The sequence below is a fragment of the Dermacentor andersoni genome, chromosome 8, assembly GCF_023375885.2.
Source record: "Dermacentor andersoni chromosome 8, qqDerAnde1_hic_scaffold, whole genome shotgun sequence".
Lineage (NCBI taxonomy): Eukaryota > Metazoa > Arthropoda > Arachnida > Ixodida > Ixodidae > Dermacentor > Dermacentor andersoni.
In genome coordinates this window covers 55,886,493-55,905,856 of record NC_092821.1, presented here as the reverse complement: position 1 = coordinate 55,905,856, position 19,364 = coordinate 55,886,493, and the positions used below count along the sequence as shown (strand labels likewise).

General features: G+C 43.2%; 1 protein-coding gene across 2 annotated transcripts in view; it reads left to right on the top strand.

Annotated features, from left to right (window-relative positions):
• LOC126526254 (glutathione hydrolase-like YwrD proenzyme) overlaps nucleotides 1–19,364 on the top strand; it is a 77,587-nt gene that overhangs the window by 33,154 nt on the left and 25,069 nt on the right. The window contains exons 1-3 of one of the 2 annotated variants that reach the window (XM_072284005.1): nucleotides 5,169–5,383; nucleotides 12,536–12,739; nucleotides 14,838–15,093. In XM_072284005.1, coding sequence (XP_072140106.1) covers nucleotides 5,324–5,383; nucleotides 12,536–12,739; nucleotides 14,838–15,093 — 520 coding nt within the window. In that variant the 5' untranslated portion in view covers nucleotides 5,169–5,323. Of the gene's footprint in view, nucleotides 1–5,168; nucleotides 5,384–12,535; nucleotides 12,740–14,837; nucleotides 15,094–19,364 lie in introns of those variants that run through there. The other variant, XM_072284004.1, reaches the window with a different exon arrangement.

Genomic DNA, 19,364 nt, shown 5'->3' with positions numbered 1-19,364 from the left:
TTAAATTTTGTGTCTTGATACCCTTACTTTATTCATCTGAGGGCGTTGCCGGAGCTCGTGATGGTACCCACATTCGCCAAGCTCGGGCACTCCTGCTTAAGAATCCAGGGGCTGAATTCCCAAAGCTTTTCGTTCGTAAGTGCTGTTTATCATTGGCTAGTCGCCTTTGCTAACAATAAGTACCACATTCCTATTGGCTGGCTCAGACGCTTTTAGCGTAAGAACGTTTTGTGAATACTCGCCCTGAACTTTTTGTACGCTTGAGTAATGTGCTCCCTTTTTTGAAGATGATGGCGTCTTGTAAACAAGAGAGGGGTCTTAAAAAAATTTCACCTCTTGCTATTTAAAAATTTGTTGCAGAAAAGCGGACGCCAATAGTTACCAAGCTGACTTTCTTTAAATACAAAGAACACGTTTTGTCGCTACTGGTGAAACTTAAAGGAGCAGCATTTTCTATACAATATATTTCTCTCACAATTCTGCAGGCTACAAAAAAGTTGACTGAACTCGCGAAAACTCATAACTCATTTAAGACTTCAGCGGACAAGCTCTGTATTGACTCGTAAACGTACGTTTATGATAGCTTCACTAACGCCATCTTTTTGATAAAAAGGTAGTTATGCCGTGACACATGTGCGAGCAATGACCTAAAAGAAAAGCCTGTTCAAAGGGTCTTTAATTATTCCTGTCATTTCAATAATAAAAATTCACTAATCCAATTTTTAACTAAATACCCTCTGACACATATTGCAATTTAGAAAGTCTGGTGGGTGAAACGGGAAGGAATATTTCTTTGAACAGAATTGTGTGGGTGATACCACTTGCGAGATATGCGCCATCAAACATTCTTAAAAATGCACTGTCGTTCCATTTACTTTCTTAAAAAATCGTCATTTTATGCACTGAAGCAGAAAGGTAACTGAAACGCCAATGAATTTTCACCAAAATTCGGGAAATGTTATCTCGGCACAGGTGTCATGCTCAGATTTTGGTCCAAGAGGATCCGCGTAGCAACCTCTCCCGCTAAAATTTGTAACTAGCCGCATGTGCCATCAGCTTATTAGCTAAAAGATCAATATTAATGAAGTTTGCAATGACTTGATTAGGCATATCAATTTTGTGTATGTGATGTCTGCTTCATTGAGTGGTCTGGCACAAGCACTAGAATTGTGCTATCTTCCACAGGCAAGATCTCAAAAAAATTTGAAAGTGGTTGCTGAAACAACCAGCATGCAGGTGAGTTCGAAATTGCAAGAGAGGAGGCAGTGTTTTGTTGGGCATTAAGAAAAATCTTAGGTCATTCCTCTTAAATGACGGTGCCGATAATGAAATTGTTTGTGTTGCCAGGAAACTATTTTCCATGACGATCTTGTTCGGATGTTGTTAACGTTCTTCTGATCTGAGTGGTTTTTTTTATTAATGAAGCACGCATTAGCATAAGCAAGGTCTGCCAGCTTTTTCCAGCTGAAGTTGCTTGCCTGTTGGTGATTTGAATTTTCTGTATTCGAATGGGCCATGCTATCGTCTCCATATAATGTCAACAGAGTTCATCAACTTGACCTTTGACTGCGACTTCTTCCAAACTATATCTCACACAACCAGTAGCTTCAATATAATAGACCCTATACTCACAGCATCTGATGAAACTGCAGGTTACTTCAAAAACTTGGGTGGATTTAACAGTTTACATCAACTCACCTTGTATATTTTGTCTATTATTGCGAATGTGTGCAACGAAATAAATTCGCCGCTTTTTTAAGCCATCACATCGGTTATAAACATTGCCACACTGGCCAAGTAGAAGCTTTGTGTGAGAATCAACTACTACCATCTTTTGTAACCAATGAGCTGAAGAAAAATGTATTTTAATTAGGAACAAGTAGCCGCGTTAACTGATAAGTGCATTGCCTGCATTAAAAATCATAATCATAAATCTTATCATTCGTTTACAAAACCTCTTCAGCGCACGAACAAAAAAATGGTTATGCAGGAACGTTAGGTGCGTTAGGCACAACTTCATCGTGGAACTAATGGAAAGCCTATCTGAAATCGTCTTCCATTCCCCAAGTGTCGCAAAGGATAAATATTTTTTGAATGGCCTGCCACAGATAGGAGGAAGAATCCTACAAAGTTCGGTCAAACAATCAGACCTACCCGCGAGAGTAACCGCGTTTTGTCGCATGAGGACAACGGAATCCCTCTTTCTGATAGGCGATCCTCAACAGTATATAACTAGTTTTTCACGTTCGTATTCACATGAAAGGACAGCTAAAACATTTAATCTGTTCCAGATTTTGTCAACGAATAACATCGCGGTCGGGAAAATTGAAATTATGATGTTTTAAGTGCAAAAACCACTTCCTGATTGCAAGGCGCTCCGTAGTGCATGACTCTGGAAATTTCGACCACCTGGGCAGATTTAGCGTGCACGTAAATCTAAGTACACGAGCGTTTTCGCATTTCGCCTCAATCGAAATTCGGTCGCCGTGGCCGGGATTCAATCCCGCCACCTCGTGCTCAGTAGCCCAACACAATAGCCACTGAGCAACCACGGCTGGTTCCAGTCGGGGGCATAGCTGCTGTAATAATGTTACAGTATTGTCTTGGGGCATTGCTGAAATCAACTCTAAGACATTAAAAAATACAACTTTTGTTTGAACAAATATTCTGTCTCATATACTGAGGCAATAAATGTTGTCTGGTATGCTTGCCTACGACTGAAAAATAGAAAAAGTGGTTCGGGCCTACAAAAGTGGAAGTAAAAATTTATGTGAAGGTTAAAGGCCCATTTCGCTTACTTGTACTTTCTGCAAGATTCTTGAACACGTTATCTCTTCATACATTTATAACCATATTGAAAATTACTTTCTTTTGCCACATTCACCACGACATCGGAGAAGGATTTTGGTGTGAGACAATGTGCTGTTTTTACAACAGGCGTACAACAGGCATGTACGTTAGAAACAGGCGCACTGAACTGAACTGAAATTTATAAGGCATCCGACCGTGTCGCTCGTTGTCACATGGTATCTAAAACTTCTGCGCTGAAATTTCACTCCAGAATCTTGTTATGGCTGCGCAGCTTTCTTTTTATTCGTGAGCATTTTATTTCGGTTAATGGCTTCAAGCCTTCCCCATCTGATGTTACTTCTGATGTGCCAAATGGCAGCGTCCTCGGGCCTTTTCAATTTCCATTCTGGATTTAAGACCTTTTGAACAACATATTCTCTCGCATACGAATGCTTTTGGAGAATTGCATGATATATCACGAGATAAATAACAGTGATGATGTTCTAGCACTCCAGCGAGATCTCGAGCTTGCGACTGAATGGTGTAAAACTTGGCTCATGGCTCTATACACACCAAATTAAAAAAAAATGTCGTTCACTAGTCAACCTATCCTATCGCTGTTTTGCTGTCACATTGACAACAGCCTTGTATCCACATCTGTAAAAGATAAGCATTAAGACGTTAACCACAGATCGAAATGAACACTGTCTTAGCAAATTACGCGTGTCTCAGCCAATGCTCCCAAATCGTTGGCGGGGGAGGGGGGGGGAAGCGCAACTTGCACAATGCACTTTTTTTGCCTGGGTTATTTCACTTGCTTACTTAACGTTGGGTGGACCCCGTTGAGTACTGCTCTTGAGTCTTGTCAGCACATTATTTACCGTATTGAAGTGCTTGAATTACATCAAAACAATCTTCAGTAATAAATTCAATCCTTCACATACAAAAGCCATAATGGGAAATATGGCTCTACTGGAAAGCGGTTAGCTTTCCTCCAGGGCCTGGAGTAGCACGTAAGGCGAACAACAAAGCTAACATATCCAGCATGTCTTTAAAGCAGGTGTTTCTCTCTCTCTCTCAGAATAGGGCAAGTCGTCTAGTTTTTGTAATTACAGTGCTCAGTCAAGCATAACTAAAGTAAAAATTAAACAATCGCTACAGACCAGAAACACTTGTTATGATCTCGCATTGTTGCCATTATTACAGTAAATCATGCTCCATTCAGCAAGGTAAGGATACCACATCTTCACAACACCCGGATTGCAAAAGTACTTTGGCTTTGCCCGCATATACAGTGTCACACAGACACCTAACTTTCCACCACTGTCACGTGCTATCCGCCTAGGGACAATCGTTCAGATGGCATTGCTTCGCATACTAATCATGACGCTTTCCGCAATAACCTATCCGAACATTTTTTTGCTCACAAATATTAGTTGTTTCGTTTCTTTTGGTCTTCCTTTTTGTCTTCCTTGGACAAACTTTGTGCATATATACTTGCTTGTAATTCTGATTACGCGTCCTTTTCACCTTTTCGAGTGTTTCCAATGTTGCTGCTGCTCTGTTATTAATATTTTTAAGAAGACTCTGCTAACATCTTTCGTTCTTTCTTCTATTGCCGGTGATGCGTCATTGCAGTCTTTGTGTTTATTGTTCTTTCCGTTACGTTAGTTAGCCAGAGTTCTCGAATATACCTTAGTAATACAAGCAACGATAAACTTCCTTTTTTACACTTCTGCTTGTTTGCGCTTTGCTGTTTTACTTTATAATTTTCCATGATTTGCCATCCTATATTTGTTTAAACAATCAAACCCCGGCCCTCAGTCCCCAGCGACTGCGAAAACATGACCGGGGTAGTTGGCATGACCGGGGTAGTTGGAGAAGTATGGGAGAGGCCTTTGCTCTGCAGTGGGCGTAACCAGGCTGATGATGGTGATGATTTGTTTAAGATTGCGTGATCGTTTGTTTCTTGACGATGTTTTGTAGCAGAAATGTCGGCAGGCGTAATTCAACTGTACCGCGTGCTTACCTCACTCAATGCCTCTCTGGAGGCCTGTGAGCTATTTCAAAATAAGATAAAAAATAAGAGCTATATTTTTTTCACTGTCACATTGCACGGATTCTACATCGGTTCTTCTTTAACGCTTGCTCTTTCTAAATGAAGGATTGATGTGCATCTGTTCTAGTTAATCTTGCTCAAAGCATAAATGGTGTTCCCCTTTCACGGTCCTAGCTGTTGTTCGAAGCTTTCATTCAAATTATGATGCCACCATTCTTCACAAGCGTTTCCTGCTCTCGCGCTGCAGCTGCCAGAACAGCTGCTATTTCCTCTCCACGCTTCGATGGGCTCATGCTCGCCACAACGAAGTTATCTAAAACTGCGTTGTTCCAACTGCAGCCATAGAGCGTTTTGTTCAATGCAGCAAGTGTTTTTACATCTCATTTCCGGCGCTGTGCTCTGCAGCTTACCCACCAAAGCAAGAACAAAGCAAATCATTGTGTTGACTTTTGTTCTATTTACCTGGACGCGCACATGGTGAATCCTGGCATACAAAAACAAAAACGGATACAGCAGCGGCACTGCCTAACACAGGTCTGTCATCTACTGCAATCAGTTTTGCGAGAGTTGGTCATTCACAATGTAAAAAAAATTACCGACGATTACGTTACTTCCTAATGCGAAATTTGAGCGCAGCAAATAAGCTGTTTCACCTTTTCGATAGATTGAGGCAAAGAAATCGAGCAACACATGTATGCGCTATCACAGAATTTTTTTTTTTATTTTTCACACGTATTCCTTTAACAAAGACTCCACTAACAGTTCTTGACAGTCATGAAGGAAGCTTTGTGGTCGGAGAAATAGACTGATATATGTTCGACTTGGTACACCAATGCTTGATTCTCAAAGACGAGATCTATACAAGTGCCTCGCGAGGTTGTCACAGCCGTGGGACGCGTTACGAGCGAGAGGAACGGGATGTTCTCCCGCATAAGTGTTAGGAAATTGCTGTTTGTCTTTATGTCAAGCCGCCACCGATCTGGCTCTCTGATTGCCACCGCACAGGGCGAACGGCAGCGGCAATTTCGGCTCGGGCGGTGCACATATACAGATCCGCCGCCACCGATCTGGCTCTCTGATTGCCACCGCACAGGGGTTGCATTGGAGGAGGAGCGAAGAAAGGAATTAAGTTCGAGCCGGCGCTTTGACAACCGGAGACTCGCAGGAAGAGGGGGGAGGGGGGCGGCGTGTACACCCAGCGGCAAACGATGGGGGCAGAAGCGCGCGCAGCAAGCGGACAACACGATAAAGGGAGGAGGGAAGAGATAGCAGCGACTGACTGATGCCGCTGACGCCGATAGTGAGTCAACCCCAGCTGCGGAGTTGGTTTCAGGGACAACGCCGCCGATGCCGACACAAACAATATGATACCCTCGCTTCCGCAGCGCTAAGAAGCAGGTCTAGCCGTGGGAAGGTGGTCACGTATTCGTCGACGTGCCGGGGCCTACGGGAAATAACCGGCGCGTCGGCAACTGAAGAGCACCCTATCCGCCACACAAGAAGAGGGGGGGGGGACCCTTTCCTCCTCTTTCTGCATGGTGGCGACGGTGTTCTATGCAGTCACGTTATCTTGACTCTCTAGCGGCGTCAGCGGCATCCAGCGGTATCAGTCGGTCGCTGCTAGCGCTGGGGGGATGAAAGGGGGGCGGAGCTGGTTACGAGGCCGACGACAACGCCGACGACGACGCGAAACCCAGGAACGGACGCCAAAGAGCTGCGCTCTAAAAAGCATGCCAACTATACCAAGGAACATAAGGAGAAACCACCGTATGGTAGAAAGAACTTTATTTAGGTCCTGAGGGTTCAGTCTGGGACTGATGCGGGCCGCTCCCACGTTGGGAAAGAGACGACGAGCGCCTCTACCGTCACACGGACCCTCTGGTCAGCCCTGAGTTGGTCCGCCAGCACTTCACTGTGCAGAATTCGCTGCCACCACTGTTCACCTCGAGAACTATCACCGGCCAACGCCAAGCAGCGCCAAAGCCCGTGTTCTAAATCAAGCAAACCCCCACCCTTAGTACAATAGACTGAAACCCCGCAGTCCGGAATAATTTTATTCATGATGACCGGGTTAAGGTACGTTCGTGTCTGCAGAAGCCTAAATGTAACAGCCTGTGGCCTATTTATTTAGAATGTGGCAAGCAGAATCTCCTGCGCCCTAAGTAATAGTGATTGGTAGATGTCCTTCTTTTTTTTTGTCCGCGCTGCACCAATATCACGCACAAATTACCCAGTTTTCAGTTCTTCCTCACCGTAGAGGAGTTGCAGAATAAAAGTAGCAACTGTCAAGCACACAAGGCACCGTAACACTTTGATAGATGCATGCTAGAAACATAACAATCTGGCAAGTATAGACAAGAAATATATACCAAATTGGACGAGACTGAACAACAACTGACCAATTCTAGAATTATGCTCAAAACTTCGGGATGTCATTAGTAGAATTTTCAAATACTAGTGAAAGACCATTTTTAAGAAATTATCCGAACGAACAATTCACTAATCGAAGTTGTCGAATATTCGTCACTATTGGTATAAATAAGAGAATACACGTCTAAAAATCAAATCATAGACAAAACTCCTGACTCTTCCGAATGATACTACTGACTGGAGCCGAAGGATCTGCTTTGATCAAACGTATGGAGCAGACCAAAAAATTGGTTCACTTAATTCTGTTCCTTTAAACAGTACCCTTATGTTAATGTAGCGGAGAAATGTGTACTCTCCTTTCAAGCAATGTGGCTTACTACTTGGCAATGTTTCCACTATTGCAAATAGTTTTTTTTTTCCATTTACTGTTTATACAATGTGGCCATGTTTGCATTTTGCTGAAAAGATAATGCGGTGCTGCTTATTACATCTTCGTGTTTTAACGAACACTGCGTTTTACATGAACATAGGGGGCAAACCGAAGGGCCCAATTTCATCAATAATACCAGGAAAAGCTTACAAACAAAGACACCAAGAGAAACATCGGCGAAATTACATTTACTTACTATATGAAAAGAGAAATGATAATGTAACGGCAATGAAAGTCATTATCATTAAATTATCATTTCTTTAGGTCAATTAGTAAGTACAAATAATTTGCCCTTCACTTTCCTTGGTGTATTTGCGTTTTGCGTGCAACTTGAGACGTACTGTTCCAGTAGTTGATGACAGCCATTATCATGGTGCTCCCGTTGAGATAAAATATCAGTGCTTTCTAATTTACAAGCTCCAGAGTTTACCGGGCGTCCTGTTCTAAACGGCATTGGGGATACCAAACAATGCCCAAAATAACGGTATTTCAATTATTGACAAGCGGATGCCACGGAACTCTCGACTTTCATGCTGTTTAAACAGAGGAGTGTATTGGATTTGATTTGAATTCTCATGGTAGCTTTTCTTGAAAATTCGGCTTCGAAACTACGCGAAAATCGTACCAATAGGGTAAATTCTTCGCAATGTAGATGAGCAGTGAAAGATCAATATTTGTACTTAATGACCAACCACTACTTTTATATAAGAGAAAAAACATAATTTTAGGGATCTATACCGATGCTACGATGAAAGAATAAGAAAGGAATGCACGTACACCTTCATTTTTTAACTTTAGCCCTGGCTAACCGTAACCTGATTTCGCAATCTCAACTCCCTTGTATTCATATTAAGCGTGTTGTCCTTTTTAGTTAGGCTGCAACTTAGCTATTCTTAAGCCGTAATTACCTGAAATTATTTGGTTTACTTCATTTGGGAGCCCTTGTTCATTGCGCCATGAATCTGTAATTTATGCTATTATTCTATAAGTACTGCAAAGGCAGTGGTTTGCTGGCTGAATAAAATCAGTTTTGAGCAGTGCCAGCACTGCAGAAACAGAGCTTGTTTGTATACAGCGATCGCTGGAAGATAAACAAGCTCGTCCTGACAAAAAATATTTTTGACTTATCCCATGCTGGTACATTTCAATTGTGGCCGCTTTATCGTTAGCTTTTTCTTGGGACCATTATTTGACAATCTATATAACTTGTGAATCGGCAGTATCGCTGGTGGCACATGAACTGTTATTTATTCATGTCATTTATAGTCGGAAAGCACCGTCGGGTACCCGACTAACATAAATCCGAAACATACTGCTTCTACTAAAAACATTTCTGTAGGAGCCATCCAACGGAGAGTTCGGATATGAGCCCGGTCTAATGAAGAAGCTGAAGGGGATCCGGAACCTCCGTTGCTTTAAAGAAAAGCATTTTTTTTTTTACCTGCTATCCCGTGGCTTCACCTCGGTCGGTCATTCGCTCGTTTGGGCTCTCAGTGATTTGATTCCTTCCCATTTGTAAAAGTAAGCTCGTCCTGCGGCAGAATTGTGACCTCGACCCGCCAGCATAGCAGCACAATGTTCAAACTGTTAAGTGACACTCGCCCGCACACTTCTCTAGTACCAACTCCAACTCTCTCTTGCAGCAGTTCGCTGAATGAGGATTATGAGGAATATAGCCATACTGTGGCACATGCCCAAAACTGAAGACTGGCCTAGAAGCGCGTGGTACATATCATTCCAACGTGAAGAAACTCTTTGATTTGGTGGCCAGGTGTTCTGACAATAAGGATTTCTGTACTGTGACACATACCGACACCGAGGGATTGGTCAAGCAGCATGACCAAGTGTTTCTTTATGATGGCGATCTCAATAATTTGGCACATAATAACAAAGAGAGATCGGCCAAGAAGCGGGTGGTACATATCCTGCTACCAACTAGCTCTTCGAGATCATGGCTGCTTGCTGAACATGACTATAATTTACGTACTGCGGCACACACTCACAACGGGAAGCGGCTAAAGAGCGGCCTGTACCTTTGAAAAAATAAAAATAAATGAATAACAAATACAAGCTAATCAAGGATTTCGAGCATTTGCGTAGCACGGGTGCACGAAAGTACATGCGGGCCACTTTCCGGTACAAAAAAGACGCGGGAGGTAAATGGGCAAATTTACAAGAGTTGATTAACAGCTTCACTTCACATGGACTACAGCATACAAGTTTGATATGCATCATGTTTTCTTTACGTTCGGTGTCTCACTGACTGTTATCATATTTAAGCCGCACCACACGCACCGTTTTAATGAACAATAATTGTGGGCACCCATCGACAAAATATTAAAAAATTCGCTAAAATATTTTTGGCATGTACTGCGCATATGATGGTCACCAACCGACTAAGCTTCGAACAAATATAGTTATCCTGCCAAATATGGCGTGTGCGCCAGTTTTCTGGGATTTAATTAGAAAACGCGGTAGTAACAAGTAACGAGCAGTACATAAAAAGCAGTGCGAATTATGTGCTGTAGCTAACACACATGCAATAAGCTTACCATTCTTTGGAAACTTCATGCACTTTGCGGTATGTCTGTCTGTCAGTTTACTGGCCTTTGTGCATACATTTCGGTCTGTCATTTATGTATGACACTTAGCTTGAAACAGTCTCTAGTCTATGGCCGAATGTATTGAGTATGACAACCGTGTTCAAAACCAACAATCGGAACAAGATGGGTCAGTGGGTGTGAAATACTGGTCATTGGGTACTCTTTAAAGCACTTCTTGTACACGAACTACAATCATATGTTATTAGACCTAAGAGATGTGCCTCTCTTGTATGAAGTATTACACTACAGCTTGGGTGACTCGGCAAGAGCCGGCAGGTATGTACCACTCTTCAAAAAATGTTTCATGGTAACTTGTGTCACTGTGTATACCATTCGGTATATGCAATTCTTCATATTACTCATTGTAAAATATAAATTAAATTGTGATTAACTTACGCTGGAAGACACGCACAGCATAGGCAAGCCAGAGAACTCGACAAGATGGCCCGTATCTTCAAAATCTGTGTCTTCAGTCCAAACTATTTCTTTGTCTGCGGCATAATGTGTCAGAGCGGACATCCCAGTCTTAACGCCTTCTTTAGCTCTGGCTGGTGATACCGCGCGATATTATCACCACCAGTTACACACCCATCAGAAGTTAGATTACTAATCACGCTAGCGTGGCCAATCAACTCCAAACGATCGATGCACTTTGTTATTTTATTTCAGTTACAATTATATGGACGCTCCAGGCGCATTTCCGCCATGTCGTCCCCGTCGCCGGGACGTTCCTTATATAATCTAATGAGAAGAAAGGGGGTTAAGCGAGGGGCTCTATTATCATTATTCATATCATAAGAAGCCAACCAACAAAGACACCAAAGACCACATAGGGGAAATTACTTGTACTTACTAGTTGAATTAAAGACATGAAGTATTAATGGCAATGAAAGTGGTTGACACAACTACTTTCCGCAGGGGCGATCGTGTCCCACCAGGGGAAGTTGTTTTTTCGTCCAGTTTTATTGCCATTTATTTACCATTTCTCTAATTCAATTATTAAATAGAAGTAATCACCCCTATGTTGTCCCTTGTGTCTTTGTTTGTTGGCTTCTTAAGATATCGTATATAAAATAAGCGCGATAAGAATGCTGCCGCGTGTCATATGATGTAGGTGCATGCGAAAGCTTGAGAGCGTGAGCCGAGAAGATCGGTGGCTTGATGATGTGGGGTATTGCTCGAGCCTGGATGGATGCCACTTCTATTGTTTCTTGCTAGATCATTTATTCCGGCCCTAGGCCTGTTTTTCGCATCAAGTCGTATCCAAACCAATGAAATAAAGCATTCTTTGTATGGCTACAACGCATAACTTATGGCAGAAGTGTCTGTAGGAAAGCGGCCTTCCGGGCGTAGCTGTGACATGAAGAATGTGTTCTGACCCTTTCTAGATCAGCGAAGTAATGCTTACAAGAACTGAAATATTGGGGTGTTTCTAGGTAGGATGAATTAGAACACACAAAAAAGCCCTGTTTACTATACCATGTATTTCAAAACTATAAAATTCATGCAAATTTGCAGAGATGTGCTTGTTCGTATGCGTATTATTCTATTAAAAATGTCTGCATTTGGGAACGTTCTTGAATAAATTGTTCTATTAAGAGACATACCTTACCTGTCTTTGATGGAGTACTCTTACAGCCCTTTTTAAATGCCTGTCATCCTCAAAAGAATCTGTGGTGCCACGACAACTCCAACGTGAAGCTAGGATTCATTTATGAAACCAACCACAAACATGAGCCATTTATTCACCTTGCACAGAATTTAAAATGAAAAGTACATTGAACATTCTTTGTGCATATTGCACATTGCGGCCGAACCAAGCCGGCCTTATTGATGCAACTGGTCTTTTTGATGCACAGGACGCAGAAAGAAACCAGAAAGAGATCAAGAGGGATCCATGTGCCTCCATCGTGATACCAGTAATCGCATACCCCATTATCTGACGAGAACGTTTATGTACAACATGCTGTATTGTATGTCTCCATATTGATTGTGAGCTGTAACGGTTAAACGTTTACCGATGTAGTTTGTATAACAACAATAAATAGTGCACATAAAGGCAAAATAACAAGGTGTTCATAATAGGGAGACATTTATTGCAGTTATGATATTGAACAGTTGTCAACTACTGGCAGTATGTCGCTGATGGCGAGCTCTTTTCAAACAACCTCTGTTCGTAATGCTATCTACATTTAACCGTGGACCTAGAAAATTAGACTTGTAGAAAGCATCGCGCTGTGATTCACAGGAATCCTACTTTTTGCTGGCGCCTGTATCACGCAGCTTAGCATGAAGGACCTCTTAGCCCCGGCAATCAGATACGCCGAGAGCGGATTCCCTATGGATCACGTGAAGCAGGGCAGCTGGCAGACCATGCACAACGGTCTGAAACGATTACCCGGTGGCCGTTATTTCCTAAACGAGGACAACAATGTGCCCCCGCTTGGTCAAATATTGGTCAACAGGCCACTGGCAACGCTTTTGAAGGCAAGTACACGGAAATCAGCGCATCACTTTTTTTACTTTTTTATCTCCTCGATCAGCCACACAATAAATAGTGGTTGTGGTGTTTGACTTTTGATCATTTAGCATGTGTTCTGCGTAATATTTCCTTTTTGATCTGTGAATGCTACTTGTGTCGCTCCTATAACTCCTTACGGTGTTATCGTTTCCTAAATATTGCTTCATTGTATCTGTTAGTAGGCCTACGTTCAATCTTTTTGGAGATCTTGAGTGATATTCTTGAGCATGTTTTGACAAGCCTTCTTGAAGCTGCTGCAGCTTTATATTCCCGTGCTTCTAAAGCTTGACATCCTGCGCTTCCCCCATTCATACGAAAAAAGGGAAGTTCCTGTTCCTGTTCGTGTTTTTCGTAATTTGTATGACAATACTATATCTGCATTCATGTCAATTTTTTCGCCGCAGTGCGAAGTAACTTTGTATAAATAGTACCGTTTATCCACATATTGTTTATATTTTTTATTGTTCATCTTGTACTTGTGCACGCATTGCTACGTGATGTCAAGGAAACCAATAAGGGACACAGATCTAGTCAAGCCGATTTTATGGCTTTTTGTCTGTGCCCCTGCTATCTGTACGTTGTATAGATACAAATAAAGTACAAAGTTCAAAGTTCAAGTATGCGAATGTACTTGAGGTTCGTATTTCATGAACGTATTTTAGCCATAAATTTAAAAAATTCATAACTAGTTGTGTAACGCTTTTATTTCCCGCTGTTACCACGTGTGCACAGTGCTTGGTGAGCAGGACTTGTGGTTCAATCAGGCGACAATGTCTGCATTCGTGAGGGGACTGTGGGATTGCACTGTCTCCGTAGAGACAGCATTAAATGTCTCTACAACAGGTGGCGTAACTGAGTCGAATCATAGAAACGAGCATATTATCCGTAAATGCACCAAGCTCATATGGTGTTTGATTTCACTACACATGAACAAGCAAATCCGTATCCTGTGGCATATGAAACAAGCAGTGCTTCAAGACGCAATAGTGTTGACGTATATACTCTGCAGTTTCATAATGCTATAGGTGAACCCTCGCGGACAGACTGTATCAAAGAGTGCACATTCACTGAACTATGGCAAGCATATAAATCATACTTGGAACATAGTCTTGATCTGCCAGGGTAAAATACTCCAAACGTAAATAATAATCACCGTAAGAAAAATAAATCAGCTGCTTATCTAACTTTGCGCATGGATCAAAATGCACACACCGCCTAAAGTACACAATGAAAGTGGTCTCAAGAATGAAGGAAAACAAAGATGCCGCTCGCGATTGCGTGCCCACAAGTGAAAGATTGTACAAACTAGGCGAGAGAGAATGCTGACGCAAAAGCCCCATCAGTTGAATTATGCTTAGCATAGGCCACCAACCTCATTTGCCGACGCCTAATTGGCACTGCCTGTGAATGCCTGCTGATGTGGCCAAAATACCTGTCGATGCAATTTACAGGTTGCCTTCAGCACACAAATATGAGATATTCGGTTCGAAAAACGAAGCATACTTATGTGAAATCTAAAGAGAGTTGTGGAGGTGTTAGTTATGCGTTAAAATAATATCAACCCAATGACTTCGATTCACGCAGGTGGAGCATTGATAAAACAGGCCAAGCATTGATAAACGGCTTTAGAAAACGAGTGAAAGACGCAATGTGTCAGAGCTCTTCCTGCTTTGCGAGATATCTGGGAGTTTTTCACAATGGGTTTCTGAAGTACCATGCATTTTATATCCCTATCTGCATGGTAGTGCTAACTTGACATGCCTCGGAACTATACCGTATGATGTCGCCTTCTTGTATTGTATATGATCCGGTGGCTCTCTAGCCCTACCTTACGAACCTGCTGAAAAATCCGCCGCAGGACAGTGAAACTAATCAATAGAAACAGCATCAAACTTGTGCTGAAGACTATCCCATTCAGAGGCTGTACATAATTTGGCAGTTTCGAAATTACCAGTGGCAGTCGTGTTGTTGTCTTTAGCAATGCTCGGACGGGAACACCATGCCCTGTGAATTCGCATCATGAAATATTGTTTCAGAAATCAATATTGCGCCGGTTCTTCGCAGAGGCTAGGCCAGGAGGGACCGCAGGTGGTGTACAAGGGATGTGTGGCTGAAGGAATCGTGGACGCTGTGCGCCGGGCGGGTGGCGTGCTGTCCATTGAGGACCTTTCTGATCACATGGAGTCTACTGAGCCCCTTGAGACAGAGCCCGCATCCACCATGTACCGAGGAGAAATTGCAGTGCATACGACGACGCTTCCGACACAGGGTGCCGTGCTCTTAGAGACCCTTAACATACTCAACATGTTCGATCTGAAAGGTACGCTTTCGTAAATGTGGAGCAGCGACCGCGCAACCCCTTCCTCCAGTAGGCCAACGCTGTGAAAAAAAATGAAGCAGAACACATTACGATCATTATCTTAGCGCAGAAGCATTTTGGAAAGCAACACTCACTATATGTATAGTATAGCTTTTCTTGAGCTCTTTCTAGCGCATCTCGTTTGTATTCTCCCTCTAACGATCATTGCTATTGAAGTTTCCTGACTGCCTCAGCTTTTGTGGCGTCCGGGTCCATTCGACTGCAGCATGTCAAGGCTTCCGTTCTTGAATCTCTTCTGCTTAAGGGAATGGCGGGGGATCTTTTTGTAGGACCCATCTCAACTCCTGCGGCACTCGGTGTGAGATTCGTAGCGTCGCACACACTCGCAACGCACAGAAACCCGTCACGTGCAACTCGTAACAGAAACGACAAAGTGAAACAGCGAAATAGAAGGTCTAGGCAAACAAATGCTTTTGTATTAAATTCAGTCAGCTTCCCCTGAAGCACAACGCTCTTTAAGAGATAGCAAAATTTAGCTTTTACTTAAGCATCTAGAAAGGTGCTCTAGCATGTCGCTCATTCAAAATGCTGGCGCAATGCAGCACGCAAGGCAACTGAAGCTGCACAGCAGAAATGGCACCAAGGCAGCTGCTATGCGTTTCATAACGCTCGCGTGATGAGGAGTGCCTTGTAGGCGTCGAATATTGAACGTGCACGAGATAAGACATTTTAAATGTTTTTGTGCGCAAACGAACAGGGACGAAGAATAGGAGCAACACAAGGACGAGTGCTTTCCTTGTGTTCGACACAAGCGCTCGTCCTTGTGTTTCTCCTATTCTTCGTCCCTGTTTGTTTGCGCACACAAAGTTTTAAAATGAATCTGTTCCAACTAGGCCGACTCGCAGTTGTGCTTGAGATAAGACAGACAGAAAGGTCTCACCGTTTGCAGCTTTAGATTTACTGCCTGTTCCTTTAGGGCTACTGTTTGCCCACGGGGTCTCAGTAGGAATACTAAAGCCTCTACGCAAAGCACTCAAGCCAGTTAAGCAAGACAGAACATTGCCCTGGCTCTGCTGCCGAGTCGGCAGCGCGAAGCCTTACAGTGCGTCATTGCGTTCCCTTTGTTTCCTAGTTATACCGCCCAAACGCACCAACTAAACTTCTCTCACGTCTACACAAACCCAAATCACCGCGAGCTGTCTGTGCAAGCATCAATGATACCGCGACATAATGACGGAAACAACGGGAATAGCGAAGAGTCTATATATTTGGTATCCATAGAATAATTAAGCAAATAAAAAGAAATTGCTCGAATGTGATCCTCTTGTGAACATTTATACTACATGTTTTCAGAAATAAAAGAACGGAGACGACGCGCTTTGATTACTAAGTCGATGAATAAAGCTCGGACCTTAGAAAGTGACAGCAGTTACCATAGTTACAATGTGAATAGGAATAAATAATTGCACATGATTGCCCTTAAACTTCCGCCAGCGTCCATTTTAGTCAGTACACCACAGAAAGAGCCTTCACTGCGTTTCAACGCAGTTAAGTGCGGCAGAAATTGGTGGGAAGGAAAGTTTGAAATTTTTAAAAATATTTTAAGTGTTCAACTGTATAATGGTGGGTTCAAATTTTGGTTCCAAAGCACAGCAGTCTCACTCTCTAACGATTAAGTCACGGAATTCTTTCTAATGTCGGTCATCCATTAGGAAATATCAACAAAAAATCTTAAGCACTAATGTGAAAAAGACCCGCTCTCTAGCACAACCTTCTAAAAAAAAACTGTGTATGCAATTTCACGGCAGAAAGCTTCTTACCATTACGGTGGACGTTACATAGATCATTGTTTGAACAATCCAGCGGTACACCTTACAGCTAAGCACATCTTTATTTACATTCCCTGGCTGTCGCCCTCAGATTTACAATATTAGTGTTCTTTACCAAGTGCGCGTAACCAACGCGTGTGTGAGACCTTTCATTGATATTTGTACAAACGGTAAATGCAAATGTCATGCAAAGCTATACGCCGATTGCGGAAATAAAAAATCTAACCAGGCACAGAAACAGGATTGAATACAAAGAAAATGATATTTTAAAAACACGGTGTTTAAAACCTACTGTGTCGAAAACATCGAAAGTTCGGCCGACCTCCACAGGTGTCGTAACTGTATCTTGCCATGTTCCTAAATAATCTTCATTCGTTTATTGAACAGTTTGAATGACGTTACCTCGAACACACATACATATACATATATATACATATATATATATATATATATATATATACATATAATACATACAGGATTTCCATATTGTGTCTCTGACATCACCCATGTATCCGAAAAATACATTGGTGATTGATCTAGTGTTTTGTGAGAAACCAAAATACCGGCATATAACGTTTTGAATGCTTTTCTTTGCACTAACCGCTTCGCTCTGAAAAATTATTTAGAGTTTGTACCAAAAAGCGAAGCAATCAAAGTGATAGCCAGGTTACAGAGCAACGCACACTCTAGATGGTTCGTGCTCTGGAGAACGGAGGGCTTCTCCTCGCTGCACCTACAATAGTCAGCGACTGCGGCGCCCCCACTACTGCCGGGAAAAAACCCATCAGCTGGGGAGCCGTGCAGGCGCCACTCCGGCACTGTGCTTGTGGGTAAACTGGTTTCGTCGCTTTTGGAACCAGAGCACAGCAACTCTGTATACTCCGTTTCATACTTGAGTTAGAGTGCTTCGGAGGCCACAGACTCTTTTAGGTGCGGAAGCACTGGCCCATCTCCAAATGCCAGCTTGCTAACCCCCAAATTCAAATTCACCTAAGCCCAAGTTTTCAGTTAGCCCCTACCCAAATTTGTTTTGACCGGTTGACCGGCCCCCAAATATCAACTTAGCCCACCGAAATTCCAGTTGGCCCAACGTTGCTATAGGCTTCCCCACGCAGTTTATACAGCGCTCTATGTATCCGTATGTATATCCATAAATGCGATCGTATGTGTATCTCCTGTCATCGATATTTGTTTTAGAGCGCAGCTGCTAGGCGCCCGTTCCTGCGGCGAGCTTCGGCGTAATCCGTTGTAACCGAGTGAACGAGCACAGCGAAAGATAAAAGCGATCGTGGAGCGCAGCGGGGAATGAAAGCCGCCGTGCAACTGAGCCATGAGGCGGTAAGCGGAGGGCATGACGGAAGGGTGAAAAGAAAAATGCAGAGCGGCAACGTGGGCTACGAGATGGTGCCAGAGTAGCGCGCGTAGTCTGGGACGGGGTCGCGCGGCGGCTGCTGTGAATAGCGCCTGTGCATTACCCACGCACTGGCCCTTACGATCTCCTGATAAGCGAGGCTGTGGCGCTACAGTTCGCTCCGTTTGCAACGTCCCACACAAGATGGATTGCTCGCGTCAGCGAATATATTGTGAAATGAACACTTTTTTTTTTTACTTCTATGTGCCTTATAACCTATAAGGATCGCAATAATCTAAATTTTCACTATATAGCGAGTAACTGTGTTTCTTCTCAAAAAACGCATTTTTATGCAAATACAAGCCATTACACTTCTCGCGTAACGGACAGATTTTGGTAGGGTATTCGCGAAACAGTGCTTACGCTTTGAAACGTTGGCGGCGGTAAGTTTTCAACCTACGACACCACGTTCAGAAATCGAGTATCTTACCCTCTGGACGAAACACCCACGCTTACAGAAGGTGAATGCATCCAAACCATATTGCTACGGCAATGTTTCGAGTATAGAAAGACTGTATTTACAATATATATACAGGCTGACTCAGGGTGGTTAACATGGCTGACCACCAACAACCCGCAGCAGCCAGCGTCTCCGATCTTCTTCGTCCTCTCTCTTCTTTCATCCTTCCGTAAAAGGACCATCGTGGGTAGGAGCCACACGCATCGCAGGCTACAACAACAACAACAACAAAAGGACGCCCGGGCGAATAATTGCGAGCAAAATATGGCTTCAGCCGCGAAACGTGCACGACGTCAACAGGCGTCTGACTTGAGGATGCATCAAAGTGTAGGGGCGAAACCTCGTAATTTACTTCAGCTTGGCGTAGGACTTCATCAGGCCCTGTTTAGCGAGATAGAAGCTTCTGGGAAGAGGCCAACCCGATGACATGGTGACCAGAGGAACACTCAAGCACCTGGCACGAACTTGTCATCGTGATGGCAGCGGTCGTAACGCTCTTTTTGTATATGCTGCGAGGCTAATAAACAAGATCGGGCGACTTTTCGAGACATGTGAGCGCTATCGATGACTT